The sequence below is a fragment of the Myodes glareolus genome, chromosome 7, assembly GCF_982192425.1.
Source record: "Myodes glareolus chromosome 7, mMyoGla1.1, whole genome shotgun sequence".
In the NCBI taxonomy this organism is placed as follows: Eukaryota; Metazoa; Chordata; class Mammalia; order Rodentia; family Cricetidae; genus Myodes; species Myodes glareolus.
In genome coordinates, this window is record NC_142032.1 from 77899342 (window position 1) to 77917250 (window position 17909).

The 17909-nt window shown below is 46.5% G+C and overlaps 1 protein-coding gene across 2 annotated transcripts; it reads left to right on the forward strand.

Annotated features, from left to right (window-relative positions):
- Positions 1-388: 388 nt before the first annotated feature.
- Positions 389-13672, forward strand: Nfatc2ip (nuclear factor of activated T cells 2 interacting protein). 2 transcript variants are annotated; one of them, XM_048460325.3, is made up of 8 exons: positions 394-797; positions 1432-1504; positions 4560-4674; positions 5166-5246; positions 5341-5527; positions 7875-8019; positions 8167-8276; positions 11393-13672. In XM_048460325.3, exons 1-8 carry the CDS (start codon positions 426-428, stop codon positions 11549-11551), a joined length of 1242 nt encoding a protein of 413 aa, XP_048316282.3. In that variant the 5' UTR covers positions 394-425; the 3' UTR covers positions 11552-13672. The 2 variants fall into 2 exon arrangements, with proteins under 2 accessions (XP_048316283.3, XP_048316282.3); XM_048460326.3 differs by lacking the exon at positions 5166-5246 and having other exon boundaries at positions 389-797.
- Positions 13673-17909: the final 4237 nt, after the last annotated feature.

A 17909-nucleotide genomic window follows, 5' to 3' on the forward strand; every position in this document is an offset into this window, starting at 1 on the left:
AGGGATGAAATCTGCAAAGACTCAGGCGTAAGACCTCAGTCCACTTGGTTTATCCGGCCACTTCAGAGTACGAGGACTACAATTTCCAGGATCGCCTGTCTTTCACCAATCAGGAAGACGGATTTCTCCAATGGGCGAGTCCTGGGGAAGGCGGGTCCGGAGGAAGTTTAGCCAATGGGTGAACTCTACAGAGCCGAAACCTTCTTTGATTGTACCGAAGGATTGGAATCTTTGGCGCCTTTGTTTTAGTGGATGGTGGGTGATAGACGGGTCAATTGACGAATGAGAGGGCGGGTAGGCGGATCCAGAGCGTGTGGGCGGGACGAGGTGCCGACTGGCAAGGTGTTCGTCCAATGAAAGGTGGAGTCGCTCGTGTGGGGCCGGCGAGGCTGTAGAGGCCGGTGTGTGTGGAAGGTGTTTGAGAGATGGCGGAACCCCGGAGGAGACGGGGCCCGAGGTCCCTCGGTGGCGGCGTCGGCAGAGGCGCTCGAACAGCCCGGGTCGCCCGTGGCGGGCGTCCTCGCGCCCCGCAGGCTCCGTCTCGGCTCATTCCAGACACAGTGTTTGTGGACTTGGTCAGTGACAGCGACGAGGAGATCCTGGAAGTCGTCACGGACCCCGTGGAAGTGCCGGCCGCCCGGCCCTCCACGCCGGCCTCTCCTGTCCAGGACAGCGACAGTAACAGTGAAGGGGCGAACGAGGGGCCTGCAGAAGCCCCTCGTCCCTTGGTCCGGCGGCGGCGGCGGCGGCTGCTGGATCCAAGCGAAGCGCCGGTGGTTCCTGTGTACTCCGGGAAGGTGCAGCCAGGTCCCCGAGAAGGGCTGTTGAGGGAGTGCTAAGGCTGGCTCTGTGAATTTGGCTCAAGGCGGCGGGATGTGTGTGGGTGGGGGTGTCATGGATACCTTTAGGTTGGAGACAAGAGGGGCTTCGGGGATGTAGGAAGTACGCGGGTATCTGGGATTGTAGTCTTCAGCAGAGGGAGACTGAGGGATTCGGTACCAGACAATTCAGAGAGGATTTGGAAGGACAGGGAACCGGGGTTTGGCACGTGTTGGATTTTGAGGTTGGAGCCAGTAGTAAGGAAGCCAAAGAGTTGGTATTTATGGGGGTAGGGGTGGGTTGGAGGATCTCTGGGGATTCAGAAATGACGGGGATTTCCAGGAACCCAGGGTGCTTAGGTTTTCGGGTGAGCCAGGTGACTGGGGCTAGCAAAGTGGTTAAGAAGAGGGAACTAAGTCTGCATCCTCAGAGTACCTTAGGAGGGAGGAGGGCGCTGCAGTTTCGAATCGTGAGGAAGCTTAGACTCTGGATGCCCTTCAGAGGCTGGAGTCCTTAGGGAAGGCTTAAGAGCTGGATGTGGGGGAGGAACCATTCCCAGCTTGAGTAGAGTAAGCGGATGTGAGACCTGGCTTCTCCCTTTTGTCTTTGTAGGTACAAAGCAGCCTCAACCTCATCCCAGATACTTCATCGCTCTTGAAACTTTACCTCTCAGAGCCTGAGGATGGTAAGAGAGGGCTTGTAGAGAGTGTCCAGCGCTGGCTTCTCTGGGACTTCCTAGAGTTTACATCTCCACAGTCAGTGTTATCTTTTCTCTCCATTTCTCTCAGCCTCAGTGGAACTGAGAGTCTGGAGAACGGTGCCCAGGTGCTGTCCCATTGAGTCACACCTGATTCTAACTGGGATTGGGAGAAGGGACTCTTGTATCTGCCCTAGGGAATGGTTCTAGTCCAGAAAGGAGCTCATTTATTAGTCAGAAGGCTCAGGACATGACTTAGCAGCATGTCCATTTTGTCCCCCCACCTAAAGGTCCTGATAGGCATAAGAATATGTTAGTGTGGGCTGGAGAGATGGTTCAGAGGTTAAGAGCATTGCCTGCTCTTCCAAAGGTCCCGAGTTAATTCCCAGCAACCACATGGTGGCTCACAACCATCTGTAATGGGGTCTGGTGCCCTCTTCTGGCCTGCAGTCATACACACAGATAGAATATTGTATACATAAAAAATAAATAAATAAATAAGAATATGTTAGTGTACAGGTTTTGAGGTACCTCCTCTAGTCATTTCAATTGTGCTATCATAATAGAGGCGAATGGGAGGTGCCTTGACTCTTGACTTCATGTTACACCAGAACTCCTATAGGGTTCCATTCCTTGGGGACACTATGAAGCCAGAAGAGTATTCTTTGAATTTTTTTATTCTTTTTTTTCGAGATGGGGTTTCCCTGTGTAACAGTCCTAGCTGTCCTGGAACTAGCTCTTGTAGACCAGGTGGCCTTGAACTCACAGGGATTCACCTGCCCCTGCCTCCCCAGTGCTGGGACCGCTGCCAGGCCTATTCTTAGAATTTTATTAAGACTGCCTAGTCTTTATTTCCCTGCAGACCCTTTGTGAAGGCCAGGACTAAGGTCAAGGCTACTAGTGGAGTGATCCAGTCTTGAATCAAGACTTCTGTTAGGTGAGGGAGTGTGGTAGATTAAGAGCAGCCTTAGGAGTCATGTGGCCTTTTGAATCTTTCATAACTGTGTGACCTTGGGCAAGTTTTCTTTGTCAGGAAAATGGGGGTAATAGTGGACCTATCTCAAAGGGTTTTTGTTGAGAATTAAAGGAATTATATATTTTTTTATTGGCCATGTATGTGGTTTAGAGTAGCACCTGGAATATCCTTAGTGTCCAGACTCAGTAGTGCTGGGGATATCTGAAAGGTTTTTAAGAGTGCACACTTGGGCCTGACGGTGGTGGAGCAAGCCTTTAATTCCAGCACTCGGGAGGCAGAGGCAGGAGGATCTCTGTGAGTTCAAGGCCAGCCTGGTCTACAAGAGCTGGTTCCAGGATAGGCTTCAAAGCAACACAGAGAAACCCTGCCCGAAAAACCAAAACAAATAAACAAATAAATAAATAAATAAAAAGCCAGATGGCGTGGTGCACATCTGTAATCCTGCCACTCTTACTGTGAAACAGGAAGAGACGCTGCTGGAAGCCCACGTACCCAATGACAAAAATAATGGGAGATCTTGTTATTTTTGGTAGAGAGTAGGAGAGAACGTACTTTATGGCATGAAACCCCTGCCCCAAAAAAGTTGATTTTAAAACAATAACAACAACAACAACAACAAAAAAACAGGACCCCAGTCTTGCAGTAGCTGCCATATTTAGTTAGGGTCAGTGCTTCTCAGCCTCGGTGTCTCTGACACTTTAGACTGGAGTTCTCTTTGTTGTAGGATGCTGGATAGAGTAGTTTTTGAGCCATCCTGGCCTCTGGTCATTAGATGTCAGTAGTATACTCTAGCCCATTTCCTGTCTGTGTTGTGACAGTCAGAATCCACTTCAGACATGTGACGTGCCATCTGGGAGGCAAACTTGTCTCTGTTGAGAACCATCATGTAGGGTTTAGTATCATAGTTTCATTTGCTCAGTATTTATTTTGTGGTGTTGAGAATTGAATGAAGAGCACACTCATATTAACCAACAGAAGGGAATTTAAATTCAGGTGGGGGAAGTATTAAAAAATATTAAATAGGACTGGGAAGATGGCTCGGTTTGTAGAAGCGCTTGCCGAACAGTCCTGAAAACTGAGCTCAGTCCGCAGAATCCACAGTGGAAGGAGAGAGCCAGCTCTCGAGAGTTGACCTCCATCTGCTGCCTTCACCTCACGCAGACACATGATAAACAGCAGCAGCATAGCACATAAGTGAACAGTTAAACACACCCCACAAGTGCTTGTCGAATATTGAAAAGTCCTGCATAGGGACCAGGGCGACTGCTCAATAAAGAGCTCACTGTGCAAACCTAAGGACTACATTTGAGCCCCAAAACTTAGGGAGAGAAATGCCGAGCATGGTAGCATACACTGATAATCCCAGCACTGGGGAGGGAGCTGGACACAGGTGGATCCCTGGGGGCTTACTGACCAGCCAGCCTGGTCTAGTCAGCTACTTCCAGGCCAATGAAAGACCATATCTCAACAAGCAAGGTGGATGGTACCTAAGGCATGACATTTGAGGTTGACCTCTTTTTTGTTGTTGGTTTTTTTATTTTATTATTTTTTTTCCCCCTGGGCCAGTGTTTCTCAGTAGTTTTGGAGCCTGTCCTGGAACTCTCTCTGTAGACCAGATTGGCCTCTGCCTCCCGAGTGCTGGGATTAAAGATGTGTGTCACCCCCACACGGCTTGAGGTTGACCTCTGATCTACACATGTACACATACACACTCAAACATGCATTTATACATGTACAAAAGGCATTCAAAGTGCTATATGTGCCTGTATTTCTTTTTTCCCTCCTTTCTTTTGTTAGTAGGACTTGAAAGCAGGGTGTTTGGATGCTCATGTGCTCTATAATGAGCTATGCCCCCACCTCTTGCCCACCCATTTTTAGAACAAAAACTCCCAGAGTCTCTGGCCTATGCTGGCCTCCAACTCCTGACCTCTGGCTCAGCCTCTCCGGTGCCAAGATTTGCATGTGCCCCACACTTGGCCACCAGCCCCTCCTGAAGTCTTAGCCTTTTTTTCCTGATCTTTCTACTATCTGTCAGCTAACCCTTTCCTCTTTCTCCTCTGCTCCTAGAGGCGGATGTGACAGATTCTGGCAATCCTCCCCCTGCACTACTTTCAGATTCTCCTTGGAAGAAGAAGCTGAGGATTAACCATGAAAAAGAAGAGACGAAAATGGAGGCGCTTCCGTGAGTGAGGCGCTGGGGCGATAAGGCTCCGGGAGCAAGGAGGGCTTTGGAAAGAAGCCGAGGAAGGCAGGACTTTTGGATGGCTCGTCCTGGAGGGCGACACAGGACCTCCTAGACCATGCTTAGGAGTGGAGGTGGAAATGTGGGATGTGACTCCAACTCTACCCGCTGTCCCTGTCCACTCTGTACTGAAGCTAGTCAGTCACCCTACTAGAGAGTCATTGAGTAGCTGGATAGTAAGTGCCTGGTGTCTGTTAGAGAGCTGACATTCCTGGAAAGGACTTAATCCTAAGATGAAGTGTTTCCGTCGCTTATTTCTGAGTCACATAAATATAAAAACTGTTTCTTACCACAGATGTCTTCTAGCAAAGAAGTGTTTTCTCTAGATTCTCCACTCTCTCAGGTTCCTGGAGGTCCCCAGTCTTCAAGGACAGATTCTATGTGTTGGAATCTGTCCTTTGCCACCATCCTACCATCTCTTCTTTCTGTAGGAACCAAGATATCTCTCCTTTGCCCCAGCCTTCACCAAGGAACAAAAACAGAAAGCATTCGGAGGCACTCAAGAAGTTGAGGTGCTGGGTCTGGGGAGCTCTGACTGTGGTAGGGAAGGGCCCCGATGGAGAGGCTCTTTGGCCTCAACTGTCCCAATGTCCTGTCTTTACCCAGGGAAGTGAATAAGCGCCTCCAACATCTGCGATCCTGCCTAAGCCCCAACCAGCACCAGCGTCCAGCCCTTCAGAGCCTAGATGATGAGGTGGTCCTAGTGGAGGAACCTGCCTTGCCTCAGAGCCCGCGGCCCTTCACCCTCAAGATCCGGTGCCGAGCTGACCTAGTCAGATTGCCTGTCATGATGGTGAGTGCTTGGAGCAGCAGGGACAGGACCAGTGTCTGCCTTTGGAGAGATGGGTATTGAAGTGGTAGTGTACTGGCAGAGGGGTCCATCTTCCTTCCCATCCTGTTCTCTGGAGCCCCCATCACGCTTTCATCTCGCTGTGCTTTGGCTCTGCTGTTCCCTTTGTCTACATTTTTCCTCATTCTTGTCTCTTTTTGACAAACTTTACCCATTTTTCAAGGCTACTTAGGCATCCCGTCTTTAGGCCAGGTGTGATGGTTGGCACGTATCTGTAATCTCAGCACTTGAGAGGTGGGAACGTGAGACTATAGAATTTGAAACCAGCATGGACTACATAGCTATACCCTGTTTGAAAAAACGAACACACAGAAATACATGGTCTCTCTTTATGGGTTTTAGGATTTATTTTTTAATTATGTGTAGGTGTTGCTGGGGGATGGTGGTACACACTTATAATCCCAGCACAGAGGCAGGCAGATCTCTGTGAGTTCAAAGTTAACCTGGTCTACAGAGCTAGTTCCGGGACAGCCAGGGCTACACAGAGAAACCTTGTCTTAGAAAACAAAACAAGCAAACAAAATTTATGTCTAGGTGTGTGTCTGCAATTATGCGTACGAGTGCAAGTACCTGCCAAAGAAGTCACTGAATTCCCAGGACTTAGAGTTTCTGACAGTTGTGAGCTGCCTGATGGGTGCTGGTAACCACTGAGCTTCCTTTCCAGCATCTGAAGCTCATTATTTATTTATTTATTTGTCTATTTACTTCTTTGTTTTATTTTTTTTTCAAGGCAGGGTTCTCTGTGTAGTTTGGTGCCTGTCTTAGAACTTGTTCTGTAGACCAGACTGACCTCTCCAGCTCACAGATCTGCCTTCCTCTCTGCCTTTCAAGTGCTGGAGGATTATAGGCCTGCACCACCAGCTTCCTGAAGCTTTTTAAAAAAGAGTCCTCCTCGGGCTGGAGAGATGGCTCAGAGGTTAAGGACGCTGACTGTTCTTCCAGGGGTCCTGAGTTCAATTCCCAGCAACCACATGGTGGCTCACAACCATCTATAATGAGATCTGGTGCCCTCTTCTGGCATGCAGTCACCCATGGAGGCAGCACACTGTATTGTATACATAATAAATAAAATCTTTAAAAAAAAAAAAGAGTCCTCCTCTAGGCTGCCTTTCTCCTCCAGGGCGCCATGCTTCTCTTGTGTGTTCGTACTGTCTTGGACACAGCAGGTAGCACACAGTAATCCTGAGCTTGCCCAGCTTCCTGGCAAAGGTTGGCATTTGTGCAGGATGATAAGTTCAAGAGTGATCTCTCATGAGCACGGACCGTGTGTAGCCAAGCAGCTAAACCCAGGCTTGCAGACTGGTTGCAGATGGCCTTATCGGCGCTGCTTTTTTGCTCCATAGGGTACTTCCAACGTAGATGTGTGGTTGGAGCTATTTGTGAGGAGTTGGCAGTGTTTGTGAGGCCCTGAGTTTCATCTCTAGCACTGAGAAAGAAGAATGAGTTTGTACCAAACTTTGAAATAAGCTGTTTCCCTAAGGGCTCAAATTTCTGAGTTTAAGGAAAAAAAATGGTAGTAGTGCCTGGAGTGTATTTGAGGTTCTGCCCTTCACCCCCTTTTTTACTTCCTAATCCACTTGCTTCTCTCTCTCTCTCTCTCTGTCTCTGTCTCTTAAGGACATGATCTTCTGGGTATGTGCCTGTGTGCATGCATATGTTTGTGAAAGCCAGAGGATGATGTCTGGTGACTTCCTCAATTGCTGTCCACTTTGGTTTTTTGTTTTTTCATTTTTCAAGACAGGTTTCTCTGTAGCTTTGGAACCTATCTTGGAACTAACTCTTGTAGACCAGGCTGGCCTTGAACTCACAGAGACCCGCCTCTGGAGTGCTGGGATTAAAGGCATGTGCCACCACTGCCCAGCCCATCTTGTGTTTTGAGATGGACCTCTTCCTAGACCTGGAGTTCATTGACACAGTGAGGCTGGCTAGCCAGTGAGCTTGAGGGATCCTCTTATTTCCACCTTCTCCATACCAGGACTGCAGGTTCTACCTGTCACTCCCAGCATTTTATATAGTGCTGGAGAACCAAAGTCAGGTCCTCTTGCTTGTATGCCAGGCACTTTACTGACTGAACCATCTCCTTAGCCCCAGCCTTTTAATTTTTCTGTGCTATTTGCCTAGACCACTGAATTGACACTATTTAATCTTGTATTTTCCTGGCAAATATGGTAACTCACAGCTGAAGAGTTCAGCAGTGGCCCAGGCCAGAACCTTATGTTTGGGGTGGTGGCTCAGGGCTGGGGTGTGGAATTTCAAGGCTGGAAGATTCCTTTGTTTGTCTTTGTTCTAGTCGGAACCCCTTCAGAATGTGGTGGATTACATGGCAAATCATCTTGGGGTGTCTCCAAGCAGGATTCTTTTACTTTTTGGAGAGACAGAATTGTCCCCTACTGCCACTCCTAGGGCCCTAAAACTGGGAGTGGCTGACATCATTGGTGAGTAGAAGGCAAGGAAGAGGGGTCTTGAGGAAGCCTTTGCCGTCTTTGCTGTGGGTGGGGATAAGGAGGATGGAAAGACTCTAGAGGTAGACTCTGTTTCCAGTCCTCTACTTGAACCTGGCATCTCAATCCTGCTCTCCATAGATTGTGTGGTGCTGGCCAGTTCTTCAGAGGCCACAGAGACATCCCAGCAGCTCCAGCTCCGGGTGCAGGGGAAGGAGAAACACCAGATGCTGGAGATCTCACTATCTCCTGTAAGTAGGAAAAGTGCTGCCCATGCCCCTCCTGTCAGTTGGTCAGTCAGCAGGGCATGGGCTTCTCCTAATCTTGACTTGCTGCAAATCCCTTCTGTTTCTGTGTGCCTACCCAGCCTAGGTCATGGAGAGAAAGAATATTGTTCAGGGTCTGTGTTGCTCCTGTGTTGCTGTGATACACCGCCATAACCAAGGCAACTTAGGAAAGGAAGGAATTTTGGGGGTCTATGGTTCCAGAGGTTAAAATTTATGAGTGCTGGGACAGCCACCACGAGCCTCCATGACTAATCACAGTCAAGAAACACCAAAAGGACATGATTTTGTGAGCTCTCAAAGCCCTCTTCCAATGTCTTGCTTCCTCCGACAAGGCCATACCTCCTAAGCTTCCTCCAAAATGTTACCAACTATGAATCAAGATTTCAGATGCTAGCGCCTATGGGGGCCATTCTTATTCAAACCATAGCTTCCATCCCATTCCTGCTGGCAACTATATGTTCCTGTCTAGGGTTTCTATTGCTATGAAGAGACCATGACCATGGGAGACATTAAATTGAGGCTGGCTTACAGGTTCAGAGGTTCAGTCCATTATTATCATGGTGGGAAGCATGGCAGCGTGCAGACAGACACGGTGCTGGAGAGGTAGCTGAGAGTTCTACATCTAGTTCTACAGGCAGGAAGAGCGACTGACACTGGACTGGCTAGAGCTTCTGAGAACCTCAAAGTCTACTCTTAGTGATACACTTCCTTCTACAAGGCCACACCAACTCCAACAAGACCACTCAGCCCAATCCTTTCAAATAGTGCCACTCCCTATGAGCCTGTGGGGGCCATTTTCATCCAAACCACTGCAGTTCTTCCCACTAACTGGAAAAGGACCCTTGTTAATAATGACAATATACAGTAATAATGGATTAAATCCACACCTTGTGCATGCTAAGCTGTAATTTTGTCAATGATCTGTAACTACATCTCAAAGCCTACGTCTTTTTAGTTTTAGTTTTTTTTTCCTTTGTGTTTGTGTATTTGTGTGGGTGCTTGTGCCACAGTGCATGTATGAAGGTGCAAGGAGAGCCTATGGGAGGTGGTTCTACTGTGTGGCATTCTGGGTATTGTGAACCATCTCTCTGGCTCACTTTAAAACAGCAGTTCTCGGGGCTGGAGAGTGCTGGCTCCTCTTTCAGAGGATATGGGTTCAAGTCCCAGCACCCATATGGCAGCTCACAACTGTCTGTAACTCCAGTACCAGGGAACCTGACACCTTCACACCAATGCACATGAAATAAAGTTAAATAAATTATTAAAAAAAAAAAAAAACAGCAGTTCTCAACCTATGGGTCACAACCCCTCTGGGGGTCAAACAGCCCTTTCACAGGGACTGCCTCAGACCTAGTTTTTTACATTATGATTCATAACAATAGCAAAATTAAAGTTATGAAGTAGTAATGAAAATTTTATGGTTGGAGGTCACCACAAAATGAGGAACTGTATTAAAGGGTCACAGCATTAGGAAGGTTGAGGACCACTGCTTTAAGACTTACTATAGCCGGCGGTGGCGCACGCCTTTAATCCCAGCGCTTGGGAGGCAGAGTCAGGTGGATCTCTGTGAGTTCCGAGGCCAGCCTGGTCTACAAGAGCTAGTTCCAGGACAGACTCCAAAGCTACACAGAGAAACCCTGTCTTGAAAAACCAAAAAAAAGAAAGACTTACTATATTTTTTCTTGTTTCATTTTTGTATAATCATAAATTATAACTTATAGTATATAGTATATTGTTAAGAGTCTTCTAATTTTCCAGGTGTGGTGGCACCCCTTTAATTCCAGTAGATCTCTGAGTTTGAGGCCAACCTGGTACAGGCCACCCAAGAGTAGAGTGAGAACCTCAAAACAAACAAACAAAACAACAAAAAACTAATTTTACTTTTGTTAATTTCCTACTGTATAGTGTCTGTGTGTGTCTGTGCCATGGAGTATGTATGGAGGTCAGAGGATAACTGGGGGAATCAGTCTCCTACTTCTAACATGGGCGTTCTAAGTAAGGATTGGCAGCCCAGTGCCTTTATCCTCTGAGCTTTCTCACTGCCCCATAACATCTAAAGTATCATAGGTGTGTTACTATGCATGATGCATATGGGGTTTGGTACCATTGTTGACTTGAGGTGCCAGATAAATGTCTTGGAATATATCTCCCCATGGAATGAACAAGGGGTGACCACCACAGCTGGTGGGCTTAGAGCAGCAGAAGTCGATTCTTACAGATCTGTAGACTGAGACTCCACGTTGAGTCTTCTTTCTCCTTGTAGCTTCTGGTGGCAGCTGGAGTTCCTTGGTGTACTCCTGGTGTCTCTGTTTCCTCCTGTGAAGACCTAGGTCATGTTGGATTAGCTATCTGAACAAGGTGTCAGCTCATCTAACTTGATTGTATATGCAGAGGCCTAAGTCCAAGAAGGCCATATTCCCATGTACCAAGTCAGGATAATAGGGTGTCTTTGGGACACACAGGCTGACCCAATACTTTTCTAAGTCACACATAGTCCTCTAGAATTTACATTCACTTCATTTGCGTTTCTGTTTCAGGGGGGATGTGACTGAGCTTAGGGAACCTGTGTATCCCATAGTCTGTACCCTGGAGTCTTGTCCTCTGTGGTCCCACTCTGCAGTTCCTGAGGAGCCTGTGACTAGTTTCCAGAGAGGAACCTGCCTTCCCTCCAGGGTTCTTACTCTATTGATGTGTTCTGCTCTCGTCTTCCTTGTCCCATGTTCTTTTTCGTTTGTTCTGTTTACTTTATTTTCAGATAGGATCTCATTATGTAACCTAGGGCGACCTGAGACTTAATTGTGTAGCCAAGGCTGACCTGAAGCTCACTGTGTAGCCCAGGTTGGCCTGAAACTTGTGATCTTTTTGCTTCTACCCTGCAAGTTCTGTCTTTTCAGGCATATGCTGCATGCTTAGCTAAAAGTTAACTTTTTTTTTTTTTTTGGTGCTAAAGAATGAACTTAGCACATTGAACTTGACCACTGTGCTGCGCTCCTGACCCAGGTTCTCTGAGAGGAGCCCCTGTAGGAACTCCCCTACCTACCTTTCGTAGTCTTAAATTTGTTGTTTGTGTCTCTATGCAGGATTCTCCTCTTAAGGTCCTCATGTCACACTACGAGGAGACCATGGGACTCTCCGGACACAAGCTCTCCTACTTCTTTGATGGAACAAAGCTTTCGGGCAAGGAGCTGCCAGCTGATCTGGGCATGGAATCTGGGGATCTCATTGAAGTTTGGGGCTGAAGCTTCCTCCTCTTGTTTGGATGTAGAGCCAAGACTTGGGGACAACAGCTCCCACTTTTATTATTACTTTTTGCCCCACAAGGGCTAACAGAAACTGAATTAGAACTCGTTTATTTATTTATTTCCAGTACTGGGGATTGAACCGTGGACTGTGCACATACTAAGGATGTTTGTGTGAAGTTGAGGTAAAACCAAGGCATGACCTTTGACCTGTCTCTTGTTACCATAGTCTCAAGCAGTTGGCTGATTGTTATTTGTGTGACTGTGGTTGCCCCGGCTGCCTGTGCTGTGTGTATGTTTGTGCTATATCTGGCAGTCCTGGGGTACAAAGAAGGGGTCTTGGCTTCCCTACCATTTCATGTTCATTAGTGCACTTCATCAAACATCTGTGCTGTGAAACTTGGCGTATATTGGGTTTGTTGAGCTAAATGAGCATTGCATTTGGGTGCCCAGTTTGGAATTTAGACCACATTGGGGACCAACAGTGATTTTAATTTTTATTTGGGAGCTGAGAATACATGTACATTCCCTGGTGGGGATCCTTAGTTGCAGGAAAATAAGCAGGTGATGGGCGGCATAGATGCTGAAGCTGAGAACTAGTTAGATGAGTGTAATTTTTAAAGGTTAACAATAGTGGTGTCTTCAGCCCTGGGCATCCAGTCTTCCAGCATTAGCCAATGTCTGCTACACACTTCCTGGTGTGTACGTCTAGCCACGTCTGAGCACGTGCTGCTGGTGAGTTTGAGGTCTTCTCTAGTTTTCGATCCTCCCACCCACTTAGTATATTTGTGTCTTTGAATATGAATGTCTTTATAAGATAAATTTCTAAATGTGTGTGATTTTAGTATATCTACACGGTTGTGTGCAATAGACATTCTGTCTGCACTCAGTATGAGTGACAGTTTAGCCATGTTAGCCCTTTCTAGATTTGTTGTTGCTCTGATCTGCTGTGGGTGCCCTAGTGGCATTAGATGGTTTTACTCACACATTGCCTTAAGTGGGAGGATGCCTGAGTCTTCAGCTCCTTGGTACCATATTCCAGGCTACAGCAAACATCTTATGTGTTTACTTCTGGGCCAGGGTAGGTAATTGGCATACTTGCCCAGAATGGGACCGTGTTTTATACAGGTTCATTTTTCTGGTTGGTCTAACGTTTTCTTCAGAATGCGGACTGACGTTTCTTGGAGCTTCTCTTTCCTTATCTTTAACCAGTATTTGGTGTTGCCATACTTTCTGATTTTGCCAGTTCATTGTGTATAAAGCACCGCATATTTTAATATCATTTATCTGATCACCATTTCTTATCCACGTCCACCTTCTGGTTATCTTTGTTAACTGCTTGTTTTCTTGTGAGGCTTGCTTTTGTGTGTGTTTCTTTCCCTCGAGAAATTGCTTGTGTTCTGGGCAATTGCAAATAGCCTTCAGAATAGCACCTTGTATATTCAGGGGATTTTCACCAAGCATACATTCTTAATTTTAATGTAGACAGTTGACTTTGGTAGAAGGTCTGTTGCCTTTTTTTTTTTTTTTCTTAGAGAAAATGAGAAAGAACTTCCAGAGTGGGAGAGCTCTAGTGGGAATCTCAGGATTGATACTTTTGGATTTCTAAACTAGTTAAGAAACTTTCATTTTCTTCTGTTAGCTTGCTAGTTTTTTGTTCTTTTATCTCTCTCATATTGAGATCACTAAATGAGAATGGAGTTCTAACTGGTCTACCGTGGTGTGGTGTGGGTGCTGCTGTCTGAGCGCTCAGCTCTGGTTCTCCCTCGTTGCAGCTAGGCTGTACTGGATCCTGACTGTTGTACATCACTTCTGAACCATCTGAAATGCACCTTGTGTGGGAGAGCAAGTTTTATTTTGTATTTTATTATAATGAGCCAGTTTTCTAAGGTTTGTCTACTAAAAAAAATTAATCTACTAATATATAGTCTGACTTTCACAAAAATATGTCAAATTCTTAAATTTTTTGTAAGAAAATTCCTTTGAATTTTTAACATTAAAATACTCTGTGAAATGGTATAGCTTCCAGGTTTCTCAGCTCTTGTATGAGGATTAATGAATCTGAACATATTGCTATTATGTAATCAGTCTCAGCTAATAAAGGGAGATGCCTGTAACTTAGGAACACCTGATGTTTTCTGTCTTTTGGTTCTCATGTGATCGATCCCATTTGAAGTTCTTGTGACAGAGGCCATTAGTTATTCCCAAACACCGTCCTTCTTTGTCCTTGGTTAACAAATTCCGTGGCTTTTAACACAGTGCAGAGATGCTCAGAATGAAGACACTGTGTTACAACTCTCAGGGAAGGGCTGGAGTGATGGCTCAGTGGTTAAGAGCATTGCCTGCTCTTCCAAAGGTCCTGAGTTCAATTCCCAGAAACCACATGGTGGCTCACAACCATCTGTAATGGGGTCTGGTGCCCTCTTCTGGCCTGTAGACATACACACAGACAGAATATTGTATACATAATAAATAAATAAATTATTTAAAAAAAAAACAACTCTCAGGGAAAAGGAATCCTGGCAGTTGGGAACCAAAAAATACCACATCACACCAGTGGCCCAGTAAACTTCACAGGACATTTATTGGCAGGGAAGAACACAGGAGGATGGCTGCCTCTGCTTGGGTGAGAAGCAGCAAGAGAGCTGAGCAGAAGAAGACAGGGTTTATGCCGGGTGGTGGTGGCGCATGCCTTTGATCCTAGCACTCAGAAGGCAGAGGCAGGGGGATCTCTGTGAGTTTGAGGCCAGCCTGGTCTACAAGAGCTAGTTCCAGGACAGGCTCCAAAGTTACAGAGAAACCCTGTCTTGAAAAATCTTTAAAAAAAAAAAAAGGACAGGGTTCATACAGGATTTCTTGTGGAGTGTGTGGGGAGCTTTCCAAGGTAGGGTTTGGTGGGGTTTCAAGTTCTGAGCTTGGGCTTTTTTTTTTTTTTTTTTGTATGGTAGGGACTAACTGTCCTTTAGGGCAGTTGGGGGTTCTCAGAGGAGGGCCTGGCCACTTATGTGCCTCCAGGGCCTTACATTCCCCACTTTTGGTTTATTACTGGTAAACAGTTGGTCAGGAAAGGGAGGCAGTGTTATTAGGCTACTAACTGTTGAAGTCCCTGGGGTGAGCTTGACCTTTACCACCAGGGTATAATTGGGAGTCCCTGGCCGCTGGCTCAGTAGCTGGGGCCAGTAATCCTATAATAAACTAAAAGTCTTGTTAGAAATCTTTTGGATCTGTTGTTGAAATCTAGACAAGTTTATGAGTCAGGATGCAACTAGAGGGATTAAGAAAAGGAGTAGAAGCGGGCTTAGAAGGGCCCTAATTCTCCCAAAACCAAAAATACCTGATGTTGAAAGGCTTTAGCCAGCACTACATATTTTTGTTTTAGACTTTTTCATCTCTCATGGTACACCCTGTGGAGTCGGGCCTTTCTATACACGTTTAAGTTTGGTCCTCATATCAGGTAAACTGGGAGAAGAATTAGGTCATAAGGAGTTGTTTGCATCTGAGGTCTCAGGATCCAGATTTACCAAGATTGCAAGAGAAACTTTGTAAAGCTGTCCAGGAATTGAGATGGATTTCCACGTTCCTCGAGAAAACCTCTTAAATTTTTTCATAATTTACTGCTTTAATGGGGCCTAGGAGACCAGCTAGAAGGCAAGCTATAAATTGATTCCTAGCAAGGATGTCTCTGGGGAATTGAAATTCCATTCAGGGTCCCCATCAGGGACTGCCTCAGCCTTAACTGGGTAGGTGGCATTAGTTTGGGGGAGTTCATCCTCACGTGCCCTTGCCTGGTCCCAGACTCGCCTGTGCTCCTCAGGGAGAAAAGTGAGAATCATATAAACGTCATGGAAGGCAAGGATGTGAGACTGGGTAATATGCTGGAATTCTTCATAAAGATGGAAGAGTTCAGCGTCAGCCCCCAATCTCTTCTGTTTAAGAGTGTTTGCCTAATGAGAAGGGAATGTGAACCCTGACCAAGCCATCCACTCTGGCAACCTCTCACACGGGGAGAACTGTGGTCGGTTTAGGCTGGATAGGGGAAAAAAGGGGGTCCTGTGGTGGAGTGGAAGTGAGTGGCAGGAGGACTGAGAGTCACTAGTGGGCTAAGAGTGGGTGCTTGGGAGGGTTGATACAGGCTATCGCTGAGGAGGGACAAAGGGAGACTGAAGAGGCCAGAAAGGGAGAGAAGGGACTGTGGGCTGAGGCCAATAAGGGAGGCTCATCATTGTCTTGAAAACAGTGCAGGGATCACCTGGTTTGGGCTTCATAGCTAGGAGTTGTTTTTCCTTGGTTGGCTTATGTCATGTGGTCATTTTTAATCAAGATGAAAGTGAAGTCACATGGCAAAATACATCCTTTCCAACCCTAGCAAAGATGATTGTCAATCATGGTGTTGCCTCCATCCCTGTTAGGGGGTTAGGGCAATAGCTAAGATGATAGCAAGCCATCTGTGTACCTTTAAGATTACTTATGTAAAGCCAGGGTGGTGGTGGCTCACACCTTTAATCCCAGCAGAAGCAGGTGCTTCTCTGTGAGTTTAGAGCCAGTCTGGTCTACAAGAGCTAGTTCCAAGACAGACACCAAAGCTACAGAGAAACACTGCTTCGACAAACCAAAAAAAAAAAAAGATTCCTTATGTATAGATTTTTAACTATTGACCCTGGTGTTATGAGTTTTAAGTTAACCCATTTGTTACTTATTTTATAGGTTTTTTGAAAAATAATATCCAGGGCTGGAAAGATGGCTCAGTGGTTAAGAGCACTGACTGTTCTTCCAGAGGTCCTGAGTGCAATTCCCAGCAACCACATGGTGCCTCACAGCCATCTGTAATGAGACCTGGCGCCCCCTTCTGGCATGCGGGCACACATGGAAGGAATGCTGTACACATAATAAATAAATAAATCTTTAAAAAAAAATATCCAATACGCTTACAAATCTTGAGATAAGACTTATACCTTAGCAAAAGTTTTAGAGTTAAACCAGAGCCACAGAGTATGAAACGAGAAGCGATAGTGCCCACTGGGAATGGTCTGCCCCATTATTTTGTTCTGCTCTCCTTTCTCTGTCACTCAGAGAAAGGCAGATTTGGAGAAAACTTAAGCATGCTTGGGTCTAGAAGGGAGGGGCATACCCCAACCCCGGAGCCAGCTTTTAATTGAAGTGGGACAGCGTAAAACAACAGTTTAATGCCATTCATACCTAAAAGACAGCTGAGTCCCTGTGAGACTGAATCCAGGAAGCTGAGAAGAGAGAGACTTCTTGAAGATGGGAACATTTTTGACAGAGGACACTGCAGGAGGGAGCTGAGAAATAAACCGCGCCGTTTGGGAAGAGTACGCTGGATGGATGCACTCTGCAGCTGGCTGCTCCTTTGCTCTCCCCGCTTGCTAGGTCTGACGCTGAGCCTCCACTTTGCAACAAAGTTACAGATTGATCAATGGTTACTTAGGAAACAGGACAGTTACACAGTGTGTTTGTGGGAGACCAGACAAAGCCAAATAGGGCTTAGAGGAGAGAAGAGAAATGGGAAGTGGGAAATCTCTTTCCATTTCTCTGATTGATCGCAGTATTTATAAAGATCTCAAATAATATTGGGATCTAGCCTGCTGTTAGGCAGCCCTTTGGATTGATTATCTAAGGGGTATTGAGGCCAAATTCTGTTATAATTTAAAAATGACGGGGGGGGGGGCGAAGAAGAAGACATTATCATGCGACAGGACTGATAGGACTCACGATAGGGCTCTGAATCTCAAAACTGCTTCCTGCTGACCTGGGGGTGTTGCATTTTGGGGGACCTGAGAAAGTTGGAGTGCTGGCCAAATCCAGGAATAGCTGGCTATTTCGCTTCACTGTCCAGGCTCTGTGGGGCCATCTGGTGCCTCTTGGACCTGGCAAGAGGCTGGCAGAGCAGAGGATAAAGTTTAGGTGTAGGGGAAAAATTATTTTCTTAGATCCTGAGGGTATTTTATTGGGAGAAGGAAATGGGGAAGGGAGGAGGGGAAGGAGGAGACCAGCCTTTGGAGACAGAAGTGGGGAGGAAGAGGTAGAGGGACAGACAGACAGAGAGGCAGAAAAAAAGGAGGCGGGAAGAGTTTGTCTCTTAAGGGGTGAGGGGCGCAGCACATGCGCACAGAGATCAAGTAATTCAGAACCCTGACCAGGCCAGAGTACTGCTTGAGTGCTGGTAAGCTCCTGTGTGTATCCTGCCAGGTCCCCAAGGGCAGGCCAGTGCAGTTGCCTGACTGCTAACATCCCTCCCTTTTGTTTGTTACAAAAAGGTAAGGCATTAGAAAGAGGTAGCAGGTGAGACGGGATGAGGGCTCTGAATCTCAAAACTGCTTCCTGCTGACCTGGGGGTGTT

Bases quoted from the DNA above. Each gene is read 5' to 3' on its own strand.
- Nfatc2ip (XM_048460325.3), top strand. From the start codon at position 426: ATGGCGGAACCCCGGAGGAGACGGGGCCCGAGGTCCCTCGGTGGCGGC. The intron at 4,675-5,165 runs GTGAGTGAGGCG...TTCTTTCTGTAG, and splicing joins ACGAAAATGGAGGCGCTTCC to GAACCAAGATATCTCTCCTT. The intron at 8,020-8,166 runs GTGAGTAGAAGG...TGCTCTCCATAG, and splicing joins GGGAGTGGCTGACATCATTG to ATTGTGTGGTGCTGGCCAGT.